Source organism: Miniopterus natalensis, chromosome 18 (assembly GCF_054644295.1).
Source record: "Miniopterus natalensis isolate mMinNat1 chromosome 18, mMinNat1.hap1, whole genome shotgun sequence".
Lineage (NCBI taxonomy): Eukaryota > Metazoa > Chordata > Mammalia > Chiroptera > Miniopteridae > Miniopterus > Miniopterus natalensis.
In genome coordinates this window covers 27,529,079-27,544,039 of record NC_142098.1, presented here as the reverse complement: position 1 = coordinate 27,544,039, position 14,961 = coordinate 27,529,079, and the positions used below count along the sequence as shown (strand labels likewise).

At 45.2% G+C, this 14,961-nt stretch overlaps 1 protein-coding gene across 2 annotated transcripts in view; it reads left to right on the top strand.

Moving 5' to 3' along the window:
• The first annotated feature begins 4,396 nt into the window (after window positions 1–4,396).
• The window catches only part of SLC7A6 (solute carrier family 7 member 6), a 37,832-nt gene continuing 27,267 nt past the window's right edge, over window positions 4,397–14,961 (top strand). The window contains exons 1-2 of one of the 2 annotated variants that reach the window (XM_087827521.1): window positions 4,397–4,447; window positions 12,309–12,864. In XM_087827521.1, coding sequence (XP_087683647.1) covers window positions 12,345–12,864 — 520 coding nt within the window. In that variant the 5' untranslated portion in view covers window positions 4,397–4,447; window positions 12,309–12,344. Of the gene's footprint in view, window positions 4,448–4,999; window positions 6,111–12,308; window positions 12,865–14,961 lie in introns of those variants that run through there. The other variant, XM_016200766.2, reaches the window with a different exon arrangement.

The following is a 14,961-nucleotide window of genomic DNA, read 5'->3' as shown; positions in this document are numbered from 1 at the left end:
CCAGGACCTGAAACATTCCTTTTGTTTTTGTGGTTTTTAAAAATATATATATTTTTTATTTATTTCAGAGAGAGGAAGGGAGAGAAAAATAGAAACATCAATGAAGAGAGAGTCATTGATCGGCTGCCTCCTGCATGCCCCCTGCTGAGGATCGAGCCCACAACCCTGGGCATGTGCCCCGACCAGGAATCGAACTGCAATCTCCTGGACCCTAGGTCGATGCTCAACCACTGAGCCATGCCCAGCTGGGCTGAAACATTCCTTTTGGAATGCAGCTCCTGCTCCTGCCTGGTCAGCAGGCTTCAGATGCCACCTCAGATCTGGGTACCAGAGACAATACTGCAGGTCACCCTGGCTGGACTCCCCTTCCCAGCTTTCTCCTCTCTCACAGCTTGCAGGTCTTAGTATTCTTTGAACCCAGGGTTCTTTTTAGGACACTACCCTTCTACTTTGTTTCAGCTTATCTGCCCACCATCTCTCCTGCTTTGGGGACAGAGTGAGACTGAGGGAGGAAGAGACACTAGGCTGAGACTGGTATGGACAGAGGCCAAGGTGGGCAGAGATGGATTGAGAATCTGGTGACCAAGTGGAGATGGATAAAGACAGAGAGTCTGATACAGGGAAACATGCATAGGATTGGGGTCCAGGCCTGAATTCTTTGGTGCAGAGCCCAGAGCCAGCCAGGGGCCAGTTGGGGTGGTGGGAGCTCCAGTTCCTGCCTACAGGGCAGTGCCAGCATGGGCTTCGGGTTTTGATACATCCTGTCGGCCACTAGAGGGCGCTCTGAACACTCTCACTAGTTTTTGGCCAAACCTGGAAGAAGCTTTGGTCCAGAGAGGGTGAGGATGCCTAGGGGTACAAAGTCCAGCTGCATCTCTGGGCTTGATAAAAGGATTACAACATGAAAGGGAGCTCAGCCTGCCAGCTCTGCCCTGATACCCACCCTTCCATACCACGCCTTTGTTGTGGCCTTGCACACCCATTCACCCCTGGTCCATTTCAGCTGAAATGCCACCCTTTGTTTCACAGTTGCAGAGAGGGCATGGAGTCAGAGCAGGTTTCAGGACCGGCAGACTTGGATTGAACTCTGACCTCTGTCAGCTTCAGCCAAGTAGCCTGTGAAGTTTCCTTGTTATTGGACAGAGACTGCCCTAGGGTGGGTTCTTGACTTCAAGCAGGAAAAATTTCACAACATGGGTCCAGGAAGCTTTGAGAGTACATTTATTTAAGCTGGGGACAGTGAAACAAGGAAGGGCTTAGGAGAGACTAGGTGGGGTTGCTTTGGCTCACTAGAAAAGTTACGGGAAAGAAGTGAGCCAAAGTGGAAATGCTGTCAGCTCACTGGAGAGTCACGGAAAAGGAGGCCTTGAAAACAGGCCCATTGCCCCCCTAGGTTCAAGTTTCGTGGGGTCCCTTAGGGTTTAGGAGATGCCTGCGGGAGTGCCAGTAGGAGGGAGAATGGGTGCTTATTTCTTAGGCTTCAGGGTTTTAAAGGCTGGAAGTTTAGGGGAGATCTTAGGGAAAGACCTCAATAGAATAGTCATCAGCTTTTCCAGGTGTATACTTTCAGGGTCGTGGTCTCAACTGATTGGCCGGCACCAGGACAGGGTGTCATCAGTTATCGCAGCTGGTCCTGGCCTCGCCTGCCTGGTTTGCTGCATTTCTGGGCCTAGAACTGAAATTCAACTGAGGCCTAGATGTTATCTCTAGGAAGGAAAGGTCAGGAGGGTCTAAATCACATGACCAGTGATATGCCAGGGGAGGAAAGGCCACCCTGGGGGGGAGGTCTGGCACCAATTTTGCTGGTTGCTAGGCACCCAGGGCTGTAAATTGCTCAACCAATTTGATCAGCTGTCTCTCTCAGTTTCCCCAATCCACTTGCTGAGGAATTTTCCTAGCTTCTCACTATCTTGTCTCATTCTGACCTCCCTGAGCCTCAGTTTGCTCATCTGAAGAATGGGGATGAATAAATATACCCTGCAGGGTAGTCCTGAGGAATACTGATGGTGTTGGAGGACATCCAGTTCAGTACTTGGTGCATAGTGGGCTTTCAGCTGGTAGGCTGCTATAACTGAGTGTGAGACAGGCTAGTAAGCTAGGACAAGTGATAGGGAAACTGAGACAGATAGGTAAATGGCCAAGCAGTTTACAACCATCTAGTAAATCGCAAAGTCCTATCTCCCCTAACCAAAGACACTTAGGAGTAAATAGTTTACACTTCTCCTCCCCAACCAGAGGATAAATAGCTTAAATCACCCAACTCAGGGAGATGGATACCAGAAATCCAATTAATGGGATTTGTGCCAACCACATCCAAAGACAAATGAAGTTAAGGGAATAAATCTCATTTTGGTGCATCAGCATAAAGCTGATGAATAATCTATTGAGATCCTCCCCTAAAACCTCCCCTAAACTCCCAGCCTTTAAAACCCACAAAACAAGGACCTGGGGTGCCCTTTCTTATGCCTTTCTTCTGTTAAGCATGCATCTCCTAAACTCTAAGGGTCCTCACTTGCAACTGGGGGAGCAATGGACAGCAGCAGTTCATCCCGGGCTAACCCCCTGAACCTTTCTCCAAGATCCCCTTTTCCCTGACTTCTCAGTGAGCCAAAGGAGCCCAGCCTATAGGCTCTCCTGTTGCTTTTTCTTTTTTAAAAAAAAAAAATCTTTATTGATTTCAGAGGCGGGGGAAGGGGGGGGGAGAGAAACATCAATGATGAGTCATTGATCGCTCCCTCCTGCATGCCCCCAACTGGGGATCGAGCCCACAATCCCAGCATGGGCATGTGTCCTGATGGGGAATCAAATCTCAATCTCCTGGATCCTAGGTCGATGCTCAACCTCTGAGCCACGCCTGGCTGGGCTCTCCTGTTGGTTTTTCTATCCTAAGCCCTTCCTTGTTTCACTGTCCCCAGCTTTAATAAACATACTCTTAAAATCACCTGGACTCATGTAAAATCTTTTCTGTATAAAGTCAAGAACCCCCACATTGCATGCCAGCCAGAGGCAGACATGCTTCTGTCCCTGTCCCTTTTGTGGTAAACTGGGAGCTGGAAGGTCATATATTCGGCTTTTGCAAGGACAAGTGGACTAGCTGTCACTGAGTGACCCATGCCCAGAGCCCTTTCTCTGCCTGGCCAGGTAGGCAGGAGGAACTGATCTAGGGGGCAAAGGGTCCAAATATACACAAACTCTCATTGACACTTGAAGATATTCCAAGCAGAATATGAGGGCAACACCAGTGAGGGCTCTTCAAAAATCCTCTCAGGTCTATAGGGAGGAGGGTGGAAGGGGTTTTAGGCAGAGGAAATATGAAGTCATTCCAATCTGTATTTTCAGATACAGATACCCTGTGGGGTGAGGTAGAGGGAGCAGGATAGGGATTGGGAGGCTGTTTCCGCTGGGGAGAAGAAAGCTGTGAGATGCAGGGCCTCGGGAGCTGGAGGAGGAAGAGTCCAGGGCGCTGCCCATCTCTGGCTGCGTCACTGGGTAGTGGGAAACAGAGGTTTGGGTATGGTTAGTACGGAACCGGAGATGTGCAGTTGTGAATACGTCTGCAGGAAATGACTCCCCATGGCCCCGGAGAGAATCATAGCTTGAAGTGTGGACAGGAAACTAAGGGGGAGAGCTCAGCTGCCCGTGAGGTCAGGAGGCCCTAGACAGAACCCCAATGGCCATCAGAGGAAAAGGAGCCCTAGGAGATGGAGGAGCAACCAGAGGGACAGAAAGAGGCAGGAGGGTGCAGTCCCCTAAGAGAGGTGTCAGCAGGGTCAAGCAAGACGAGGACGGGAAAATGTCCTCCAGCCTGAGCCCCAGGAAGGCCCGAGGTTGGCTACGGAGGCCCAGGAGTGTCCATGCGTCTGTGGGGGCCTCAATAGTTGTGAATGCAGAGGACAAGTCCTGGGTCTGCGTCCTAGGATCCGGAGGTGGAGGGTTGGCTGTGAAGGGGGTGAGGAGGTTGTTCAGAGCTCCTTTTGTAAGCTGTATGTAGTCCCCCCTGAATGCGGGGCCCAAGCCAAAGGACACGTAGGAACGGGGCCGGTTGGAGCTCCCCGCGAGCGCGTCCCCGTGTTGAGTCTCTCGGAGGCTGGGGCGACTCGGCGCAGCGTCAGGGAGCGGCACGCCAGCTGGCAAAGGCGGCTGGGCCAGATCGCGGCCCGCGTGGGGCCCGGCGTGGCCGGCCCGGGGGCTGGCTGCCAAGTGCACGCAGAGGCCGCCTGCGCACACGTGGGTGCCGGAGCGCGGCCCGCCAGACCGCCCGCGGAGGCGGGGGAGAGCCGCTGCCCGCAGGCCCCGCGCGGAGCCCGCCGGGCGCCCTGTCCCGAGGCGGCGCGCGCTATCGCGATCCGGCGGCGGTCACGTGGCAGGGGCGGGGCCTGAGTCGGGGGGGGGGGGGCTGTGGCGGCCGCGCGACGGAGCATCCCGGTGGCGCCCGGCCACCCGCGAGGTAACGGGCCTCGGGCAGGCGCCCGTGGGCAGCAGGGCAGGGCTGCGTCCCCTGGGGCCACACTCTCCACGCCGCCGCTGCCTCGTGCTGGACGCCGGCCTGGGAGAGGGCGTGCGGCGGGTGGGCCGGGCCACGTGAGACGCTGCGGGTGAGAGCGTGACACTGCGTGTAAGAGGGACCTCCAGCTGGAGTTGACTCAGGAGTGTAGGAGACCCTGAGTGTAAGACTGAGTGTGAGAAAGATTCCACGTGTGTGTGTGAGAGAGGAGAGTGCGCGTGTGGGTGACACCCTGAGTCTGAGGGTGACTCCGTGAGTGGGAGAGAGACTGTGGTGAGGGTGGTCCTGACGGGACACTGTGAAGTGCTCTGGTGTGAGGCTGCTGGTAGGAAAGAGGACCTGTGCTGTGGGAGAGACCAAGTGCGAAAGACCGAGGGCACAAGGCTGAGGGTGGGAAGGCAGCAACAGCTTCCTGCGGATGCTGTGGGATGGCCTCGTGTCGGGCTTAGAGTGCTGGCGTACTGGGGCTGGGGAAGGGGTGCTCCTGTTATTAGGGCTCTTTTTAGTGCCTCCACGTCCTGACATCCTGTTTGAGCATCTCATGTCATAGGGAAGGAGATATTTGTGAAACATTACGAAAATTCTTCACTAAGCACTAAGCAAACAGTCTGGGCACTGCTTTGTGTAATGGTCATTATAAGTAGGAATAAGTATGTAATTTAACAGATGTTTTTGAGTACCTCTTGTGTGCACTGGGCTGTGTGCTTGGTGGCATGGTTAAAAAGAATCTCGTCTCTGCCCTTGATGGGCAAAAGAATCACTGCCAGCAAATCTAGCACCTGGGGTAGCAGAATGTTGAGCCATCTGGGGCTTATCTCTGAAAGCTGTTTTCTAATTTGAAAATATGGGAGGGGCAGACTTTTGAAAGCCTGAGTGCCTTTTAAGGTTGTTTTCACCTCTCTTTACTTGCTGTGAGGCCCTTTCCAGTCTGCCCACATTTCTCAGGTCCCCTTCTGTACTAATGGTTTTTACTTCCTGACTTTGGTCTCAGACTGACTGTGTTTTATGTTCTTATATCTGAGCTTCCTTTCTTGACAAATATGTGGAAACCTACAAGCCTGATTTTCTCCTATCTTCCTCTTTCCTTATCTGGCTGTGGATGTACTTTTATGGCAGATCAAAAATAAATACCAGTTATATGACCAACCTCCCTGGCACTTCTTGGTACAGGAAATTTCCTGTCCTCTGTGCTTCCTGCTGTAGTCTCCAAATGTAAATAGTTTCTACGAAAGTGACATAAATGGTATTCTGGGTACTTGGGAAGTAGCAGCTTTCTAGACATGAATGATTTGGGATGACCAGGCTAGTTCTCTGACATGTTTGGTCTGGTTGCTTTAGTTGCACCCCTGCTGTGGGTGTGATGGAACCCCTTATAATTGAGTGCTGCTGCTGTTGGGCATGTAAAACTTAGTTGTTTTTTTTACAAAGGGAAATATGGACTGCTGCTTGCTAGGTTCATTTTTTGATAAATTACCTCTTACTCTTTGTTGCAGAGATTAAATGGCCAAGACAGACAAGTGGAATTAGGCCTTGGTATGGAGACTTTATTTTCTTCATTTATGATGAGGCGGCTAATGAAACTGTGATGGTTACTTGTTTCTCACAGGTGAATATTATTGCTCTGTTCTCTATTAAACTTTCTTGGATCTTTGAGATTTGGAAAGAGTTTTAGTTATTTGTGTATAATATGAACACAATACTAGTAAAGAGACTATTATGTAAGTAAAGTATATAACACATTATATTTCTTTCTAAAGAGTTATTGTGGTGGTTTATAATGAAAGGTCTTGCAATGAGGTTGTTAAAAAGAAATAGAAACCAAAGCCATGGAAAAGACTAGATAGCAAATACCGTTGAAAAGTAAGGGTATTTATTCACTGAGATTGGAGCTGAATTTGATTTTGAGTTTCCTGGTATCCCATGTAAAAAGGTGAAAGTAGAGTCACATATTTTTTGTTATTTGATGGAAGTACAATAAATATATTTTTTAAAAGTTTAAGTGTTAAAAAATTAATGCATACTCATTGTGGAAAATTCATAAAACTCAGAGAAGTTTAAAAAAGAAAAAGTCACCTGTGTTTTTACCAGAGTTAAGATTTTGCTATATTTCTCAACAGCATTTTCTCCCCCATAGGCATCAATTATAAGAGTTTTTAACTCCAGCTCCTAAAATATTATTTGTAATTGAACTTTCAAAGCGCCTCCCCCCACCCTGAAAATTGCATATGATTGTTTTATGGTTAAATTTTCATAAGAAAATTTTAGTGGTCTGGCGAATTCCTTTATTATCTGCTGCAGGAGCTGGGAAAATAGTATGAAAACCTGTTAGAAAGCTGCATTGTGTCCTTACAAGTGGGGTTTAATACTGTTTTTTTCAAGATAGGAACTTAAAGGGTGCACTAAATGATTTAATGGAAATTTTCTTCAACAGTGGTTTTAAAGACTATATTAAGAGAGTGCGAGACTGATTAGTGTGTGTGATCTTCACATATCAATTTCTTTTATCAACTGAATAAAAATTGAAGGCAAAAGGATAACCAATTCAGAGATGATCTGGTAGAATTTTATTGCATCCTCCCTCCCCACAAATAACCAGGCTACTTACCTAAAGATAGTGGGTTAATTATGAACTCTTTGTATCAGTGATTTTCATCCCATTGTTGCAGAAGGTCTGCAAGTCTTCTCTGTGGGGACAAGGATTAACAATGCATCTCACGCGGTAATCTCACACAGTACATGTGCTGTGACAAAATGATAGGAACCACTCACTCTCTTAGACTGGCTTTTCTGAATGATCACTTCTCCTTAGTTAAGCGTTTGTTGCTATTGTTCTGGGGACCAGGTGGCTCAAGGTGTTAGACTTTTCAGTAGGGTTTGTTGTGTATTTTCTGTTCTGGGTATTTTCTATTTTTGCTATATTTTTATTCAATGATCATGGACTGAGTACAGATCCTGTCCTAGGCCTTGTATTCGGTGCTGCTGAAACAGACAAGGAACTCACAAACTAGTTGGGAGAGACTGAAGCTAAGTAAATGCAACAACAGAGTGAGGTGGCTGCTAAGGCAGAGGCATGTACTAGAAACTTCAGGGATATAAGGAGATATATAGAGAAGGATGGCAGCCAGGATATTGAGGAAAAGCTGGGAGAAGAAGAGTGTTAGAGGCAGAGTGCTCAGTATGAACAAAGATGTGTTTGCCTGGTAGGATCCAGGATTTAGGAAACTGCAAGTAATTCAGTGTGACTGGATTGTCGGTGGGACTGTATGCCTCAGGGGTTAAGGCCCTGCTAAGAAGGTTGGAATTGGTCCTAAAGTCCTCAGACAGTACCTGAGGGAGGGGAGGGTTCCTAACAGCTCTGATACTGAGTAGATAGTAGGAGCCAAAGCTGTTGCTTTCTTCCCTGTTGGAAGTCTGTCTACCACCCCTGACTTGCCCCCATCTCCTGCATCTGAGGTAAGTCCTATTGCAGATGCCAATTTTATTTTTCTTAGAATTCACATAACTACTTAGACACGAACTATGTTGGGGCATTCCATTTTCAGGTCTTATGGATCCTTGCTGATTTTATGTGTACTTGCCCTATTGATGACTGAGAGAGGTGTGTTGAAGTCTCCAACTATAATTGTGTATTTGTCTATTTCTTCATTCAGATCTATCAGTTTTTGTTTCATGTATTTTGAAGCTGTGTTGTTGGGGGAAATATACATTTAGAATTGACTTCTTGGTGAATTGATCTTTTTATCATTATGTAATACCCCTCTTTATCCTTAGCAATATTTATTATTCTGAAGTATGTTTTGTCTTATGTTAATGTAGCTGCTCCGCCTTTCTTTGATTATCATTTATATGGTTTATTTTTCCCCCCATCTTTTTACTTGTAACTTACTTGTGTCTTTTTTTAAAAAGTGGGCTTCCTGTAGACTGCATATTGGGTTTTGTATTTTTAGGTACTCTATCAATGTCTATCTTTTAATTGGTATGTTTATGTCATTTACATTTTATGTTATTTTTGATATGTTTGGATTAGAACCTACTGTCTTGCTAGTTGTTTTCTGTTTTCTATTTTTTTCCATGTGTTTTTTGGTTTCTTTTTTCTGCCTACTTTTGGATTGAGTATTTTTTTTTATGATCTGTTTTATCTCTACTGTTGGCTTATTATATATACCTCTTCTTTTATTTTTTTATTGGTTGCCTTAGTTTTACAATTTACATCTTTAATTAACCACAGTGTACTTTAAGTAATATTGCATAATTTCACATATAAAAACCTACCAATAGTATAACTCTCAATTCTTCCTTCCTATCTCTTTATTGATGCATATATTTTACTTTCACATGCGCTATAAATCCACAGTGCATTGCTACTATTTCTGCTTTAGGCAGTCAATTATATTCTAAAGCAATTAAAAATAAACAAAAAAATATTTTAAAAATATTTACCTCAGACCAATTGATATTTTCCTACAACTCTTGGAGGCTCTATTCTGTTTTATTTTTTCACTTTTCCCCATTTTAACTCTTACAGTTTTCATTTCTCTGCTGAAATTCCACATGTTCCTGAATGCTGTCCAACTTTTCCATGAGATCATTTAATGTATTAATTGTTAACCTAAAAATAAAAGGCCAGTGTAAGAGGCAACAAGCATTTGAGATCTAAAACAATCGCACTGATTCAGGTAGAGAAGATTAGGAGGTGAAGACAAAGAGGTATTTATGAGAGAGGGAAGGGGAATAAAGACATGAAAAGGAGGGAATTTTTATGGGTGTTAATAAGCTAAGGGAGGAATTTCTATAGGTGAGATAAGCTGACATAGTAATGAATGCTAATTGTAAAGAATGTCTTTAAATTGCAGGCCCAGTCCAAAGGTTATTTTACCCAGTCTTAACATTCCAAAGGTATGAGAAGTAAGATGTGCAAGGCAGTTCCTCTGGGATGAGAGCTCCTACTACATGTTAAAGTGACTTTGTTTATATTATTTTTCACATAATCATAGTTATTTTAAATTCCCTGCAATTTCAACATCTGGGTCATCTCTAAGTCTTATCCTATTGATTACTTTGCCTCTTGATAAAGTGGGTTGTTTTTCTTGCTCTTTTGTGTTGCTTGTAATTTGTAATTGATTGCCAGACATAGTATATGGAATAGTAGAAACCAAGGTACATAGCATTAATTCTGGGAAATAGGTACGCCTCTTTTACTAGGCTGTTAATGTGAAAGTTTGAGTCAGGAGGTGAGTTATGTTTGAGTTTTGTTGCACCAAAGGCTTCCTGCAGCTTAGGGTTGGTTTGCTGGAGAGAGGGTATTTTCTGTTTATGCTCCATTTTTAGCTTTTGACCTTTCTGCACCTATGCCTCAAGGTGCAGTCTACCATGAGAGTCAATAGTCCCACTATTGGGTACTTGCTAAAATTGTTTTGGTTCAGCCTTAATAACTGTCTTCCTGGGTCTGGGTGTATGTGGATTTTTCTGGTCTCCTGTCTAATATTTCTTATGAGCGTCCACTGAGGCCTGTGGAGAAAAACCTCTGTCTATGGCTCTTGCTAACCCACAGTTGACCTTTAGTAATTCATTAAAGATTGTGCCTGAGCTCTTCTTGCTTCCCTGATTTTCATCCCATCATTCTCCCACTGCCACAGGTGAGCCAGAGCTTGCATCTCTCCTTGGAGGTTCTTATTTCTCCTTAAATTTCAGTCTGGTTGGTCCTGTAACCTTAGTTCTCTGATGGCTTCCAGAAGACTTATGGTTTTGTAGATTTTTTCACTTTTCCTGGTTATAGGAGTGGGAGTAATGCTTTTCCCAGCTTTCTACATCATGGAAGTCTGAAGTTGAGGAAATCCCATTTTATACTAGGTTTTATTTTCCTGTGAAATGAGCTTACATCTCTTTTTTCCTCTGTGATGTTATAATTAAATATATATTTGGTCTTTGTCTACTGTTTCTGGCACACATCTCCTGTGATTTCCTACATAAGAGTCATCGGGGAAGTTTTGTTTTGTTTTGTTATAATATTTGGTTTTTGTTCTGAAATAACTCCAAAGCAACAAAAATAAAAGGAAAATGGATATCTTCTGTTACTTATATTACAAGCTCCTTTCAGCACACCCGAGTTTAAGTTAATCAGGTGATTTTTGGAAAGCATCTAATCCTCTTAGGATGGGGGCTAGTTGCCAGGAAACCAACCCTGTGATTAGAGTTGGAACTTTCAGACTAATTCCAGCCTCTGGGGAGGGGAGAGGAGCTGGAGGTTGAATCAATCACCAGTGGTCAATGATTTGATCATTATGGAGGCTTTGTAATGAAGCCTCCATAAAAAATCCAAAAGGATGGGGTTTGGAGAATTCCTGGGTTGATGAACATGTGGAGGTGCTGGGAGAGAGGTGTACCCAGAGAAAGCATGAAAACTCGATGCCCCTTTCCACGTAGCTTGCTCTATACATCTTTTCCATCTGGCTGTTCCAGAGTTACAACCTTTTACAATAAACTGGTAATCGAATAAGTTTTCCTGAATTCTCTGAGCTGCTCTAGCAAATTAATTGAACTCAAGGAGGGAGCTCTAGGAACCTCTAATTTATAGCCAGTCAGTCTAAAGCACTGGACTTGCAATTGCCATCTGAAGTGGTGGTAGGGGGCAGTTTTGTGGGACTGAGTGTTACTATCCCTGGGTAGAGTGAGTCAGAATTGAGTTAAATTGTAGGACACCCAGCTGGTGTTGCAGAATTGCTTGATGTGTAGAAAATCCACACATCTGGTGTCAGAAGCCCAAAAAAATACCTGGCTCCCCCCCCTCAGCTAGGGTCTGATGGAATAGGAGGTCTCTGTGCCTGACTTGTGAGAATATAGGCTCCTCAGCAGTTTCCTTGTTCTGTTTTCATGGATGCCTGGACTCACCTGACAGACACGTGAAAACAAATATGTTCCTGTGTGCCTGTGTAGGGAAACCTGTGGGCTTGGTGCCAGGAGTGAAAGTGGTGCCTCCTTACAGCAGGCCTCACCTCAGCAGAGGTAGGCTGGCTCAACTCCTCTGGGACTGAGGGAAGGCTTACTAGTGCCCCAGAGGAGCTTTTTTCACTTGGGCTCTGGTCTGTACTCTGGAAGGGGACGGGGACAGGTAAGGCAGGTGTTTTGGGTGAGGTGGTGGAGATTGGAGTTTTCCCTGAGAACTGCTCACTCTTGAGGAACTCTGATTCCCTTGCGCTGAGCTCAGTGAGGCAAGGTTTTGGCACATCCATTTTTGTGGAGCAGATGAGAGGCTTCTGGGAAGTTGATGTACTGATTCCATTCTTTTTTTGTTTGTTATTCCATTCTTATCCCTGGAAGTTATCTCCGTGCCCTTAAAGAACTGACCCCATGTTTGGGTGGAGGTGAATGTGCAGGATTACCTGGGTATCCTTTCAGGCTGGCTAGGGCTGTGAATCTGGTACTGGGACTGTGGTCTTCTCTGCAGGGCAGGTTAGCAAGTTTTATGCCGGTAAGAACAGAGCAGAAACTACAAATCAAGGAGAATCTGTGCTATGGATAAACCTAATGCCAGCGTACCCTGGGCATCAAGCCAGGTACTTGTTGGAAGTCACCTTCATATTGTGCCTGAGCTCTTACGGTGTCTTTTTTGGGAGCAGTGGAGCTCTACCTCCATTTCCCTGAGTCCTGTGGTGGAAACTGAGACAGGCTCATTGGTTTTAGGTCTGTGTGTGAGGCATGCTGTTCCCACATAAGAGGTAGGCAGGGAAATCTGCCTGCCTTGCATGTCTAAACTAGAGCCTCACCAGCTCCTGCCTTAGAGTGACATACTTATGTTCTTTGCCAGGCTGTAGTAAACACAGGTGTGAAGGAACCGTTTGCCATGGAAGCCAAGGAGCTGGAGAGCCCAGCGTCCACATATCATTTCATTCCTGAGGCCAGCCAGCCCAGGGAGGAAGATGACAGCGTGCCACCTCAGGGGACCACAGAAACTATGCAGCTGAAGAAGGAGATCTCTCTGCTGAATGGGGTCAGCCTGGTGGTAGGCAACATGATTGGCTCAGGAATCTTTGTCTCACCCAAGGGCGTTCTGGTACACACAGCTTCCTATGGGTTGTCGCTGGTCATATGGGCTATTGGCGGACTTTTCTCCGTTGTGGGTGCCCTTTGCTATGCAGAACTGGGGACCACCATCACCAAGTCTGGGGCCAGCTATGCTTATATTCTAGAGGCCTTTGGGGGCTTCATTGCCTTCATCCGTTTGTGGGCCTCCCTGCTAATTGTTGAGCCCACCAGTCAGGCCATCATCGCCATCACCTTCGCCAACTACATCATCCAGCCCTCTTTTCCTACCTGTGATCCCCCATACCTGGCCTGCCGTCTCCTCGCTGCTGCTTGCATATGTAAGTCTGGGGGCTTAGTGGGGGAGTATTTGTGGGGGTGAGGGTTACTTTAATAATGCTAATAGTTCTTTATATTGAACAGCATGTTTTGCTTTTTGGGGGGGAAAAGAGGTATATCTTTTCAAGAAGTAATTTCACCAAAGTCATTTGGTCCTGAGATAAGGATAAAGGATGGGGGTGGGAGAAGTTTGAATCTGCTTGTGGTTTTTGGTGCCTCACATTATTTCCATTCTTGGCTGTCCCTGAGGTCTGTTCCCCAGTTTATGTGACAGGTTGATGCATGTCTTATATTTGTCTTGCAGGTGTTTTGATTGGAATCATCGTCCCTAGTTATAACTTAACCCAGGAAAAAAACATAAGTGCTGAGGCCTTTATTATGCTGTTCAAAAAAAAAAATGTTATTTTGCTTCCCAGCTTTTATCTTAAATCAGTTTTAAGGCATCAATGAGAAAATCGGCTTCTCTAGGTTGTGGGGGTCCCAAGCCTAACGTTATCCCTCAGAACCACAGGGCCACTTCTTCCTGCCATTCTCACTCCATAGCTTGTTCTAAGCAACAGGCACCACACCAAAATGTCTTTTTCTCATTGGTGCTTCAGATCTCTTTACATTGACTTTGTAAACAAGCTTTCCTGGGGGCAGTGAGAGGCAGGTGAGTGGCTTCTACCCTGTATTTGGGTTTCTGAGGACAGAACCTAAGAGATCCCAGTGGATCCCTTTTTATTTTCATTGTTTTCTTATAAGGTGGTAAGGAGGGATTCTGTGTGAAGTCACTGAAAGGGAGAGAGATTACTGTGAATTTACCCAGTCATGCAGAGCTCGTGTTTTATTTAGTTGAGAAGTGGCCCAGAATTCCCTGTGTTCCTTAGCACTGTGTTGCCAGAGGCACTTAATTATACTCTGTTCTTTCCATATCTCTGCTTGCAAAAGCTTTGGCAGTATATGTAATTTATCCACAGTGTTAAAAATAGACTGAGAGCACCGGAGAGTTAGCAGTAAGGGATTGTACAGTACACTGTGCCTCCTAACTTCAAGGAATTTGTTAAAGACAAATGTTAAAGGGAACCCCTCCACAGATAGCCCTGGGAGGAGGGAGGGTGGGTACTCAGTTGTATATCTGATAGGGTTTGGCCAGGGGGACTGTGGCCTGACTGAACTCTCTAAAAAAAGGAATGGTTTTCTGATTATAAAGCACGTTCATCAAGGAGAAAATGAACTTAGCTCAAACCACCCTTAATCTACCATCAAGAGATGAGGACTTTTAATAGTTCAATTGTGTCTTCATTTCTCTTTCATAGAATTGGCATCATACTTTGCATATAACTTTATACTCTGCTTTCTAAACTTAGTATACCATGGGTTTTTCCCCTTTTTGTGGAATGTTCTTCAGAAGAAACATTTTTTTTTAATCCTCACCTGAAGATATTTTTTTCATTGATTTTTTTTTTTTTTTTTTTTTTTTTTTAGAGAGTAGAGGGAAAGAGGAGAGAGAAAGAGAAACATCGATATGAGAGAGACACAAGGATTGGTTGCCTCCTGCACACTCCCTGACCGGGGCCAGGGATTGAGCCTGCAACTGAGGTATGAGGTACATGCCCTTGACCAGGAACTGAACACGAGACCCTTTGGTCCACAAAGTGACACTCTAACCACTGAGCCAAACTGGCCAAGGAAGAAGAAACATTTTTATTTTTTTAATTTTTATTATTTTTTAAAATATATATTTTTATTGATTTCAGAGAGAGGAAGGGAGAGGGAGAGAGAGGGAGGGAGAAACATCAGTGATGAGACAGAGTCATTGATCGGCCGCCTCCTGTACGTCCCCCCCCACTGGGAACTGAGCCTGTAGCCAGGGCATGTGCCCTGACCGGGAATCGAACCTTGATCTCCTGTATCATAAAGTCAATGCTCAACCGCTGAGCCACGCCGGCTGGGCAGGAAACATTTTTAAAGTAGTGTGTGTGTGTCTTTTAAATTAAAAGGTAATACATAGACTTTATAGTCAGTTTGAAAAATGCAAAAGTTAGAAGGAAAAAAAAGAGAATTAAAATCACCCATGAGTTTACCTCCCAGACAACTATTCTATTTATGTGAAAAAC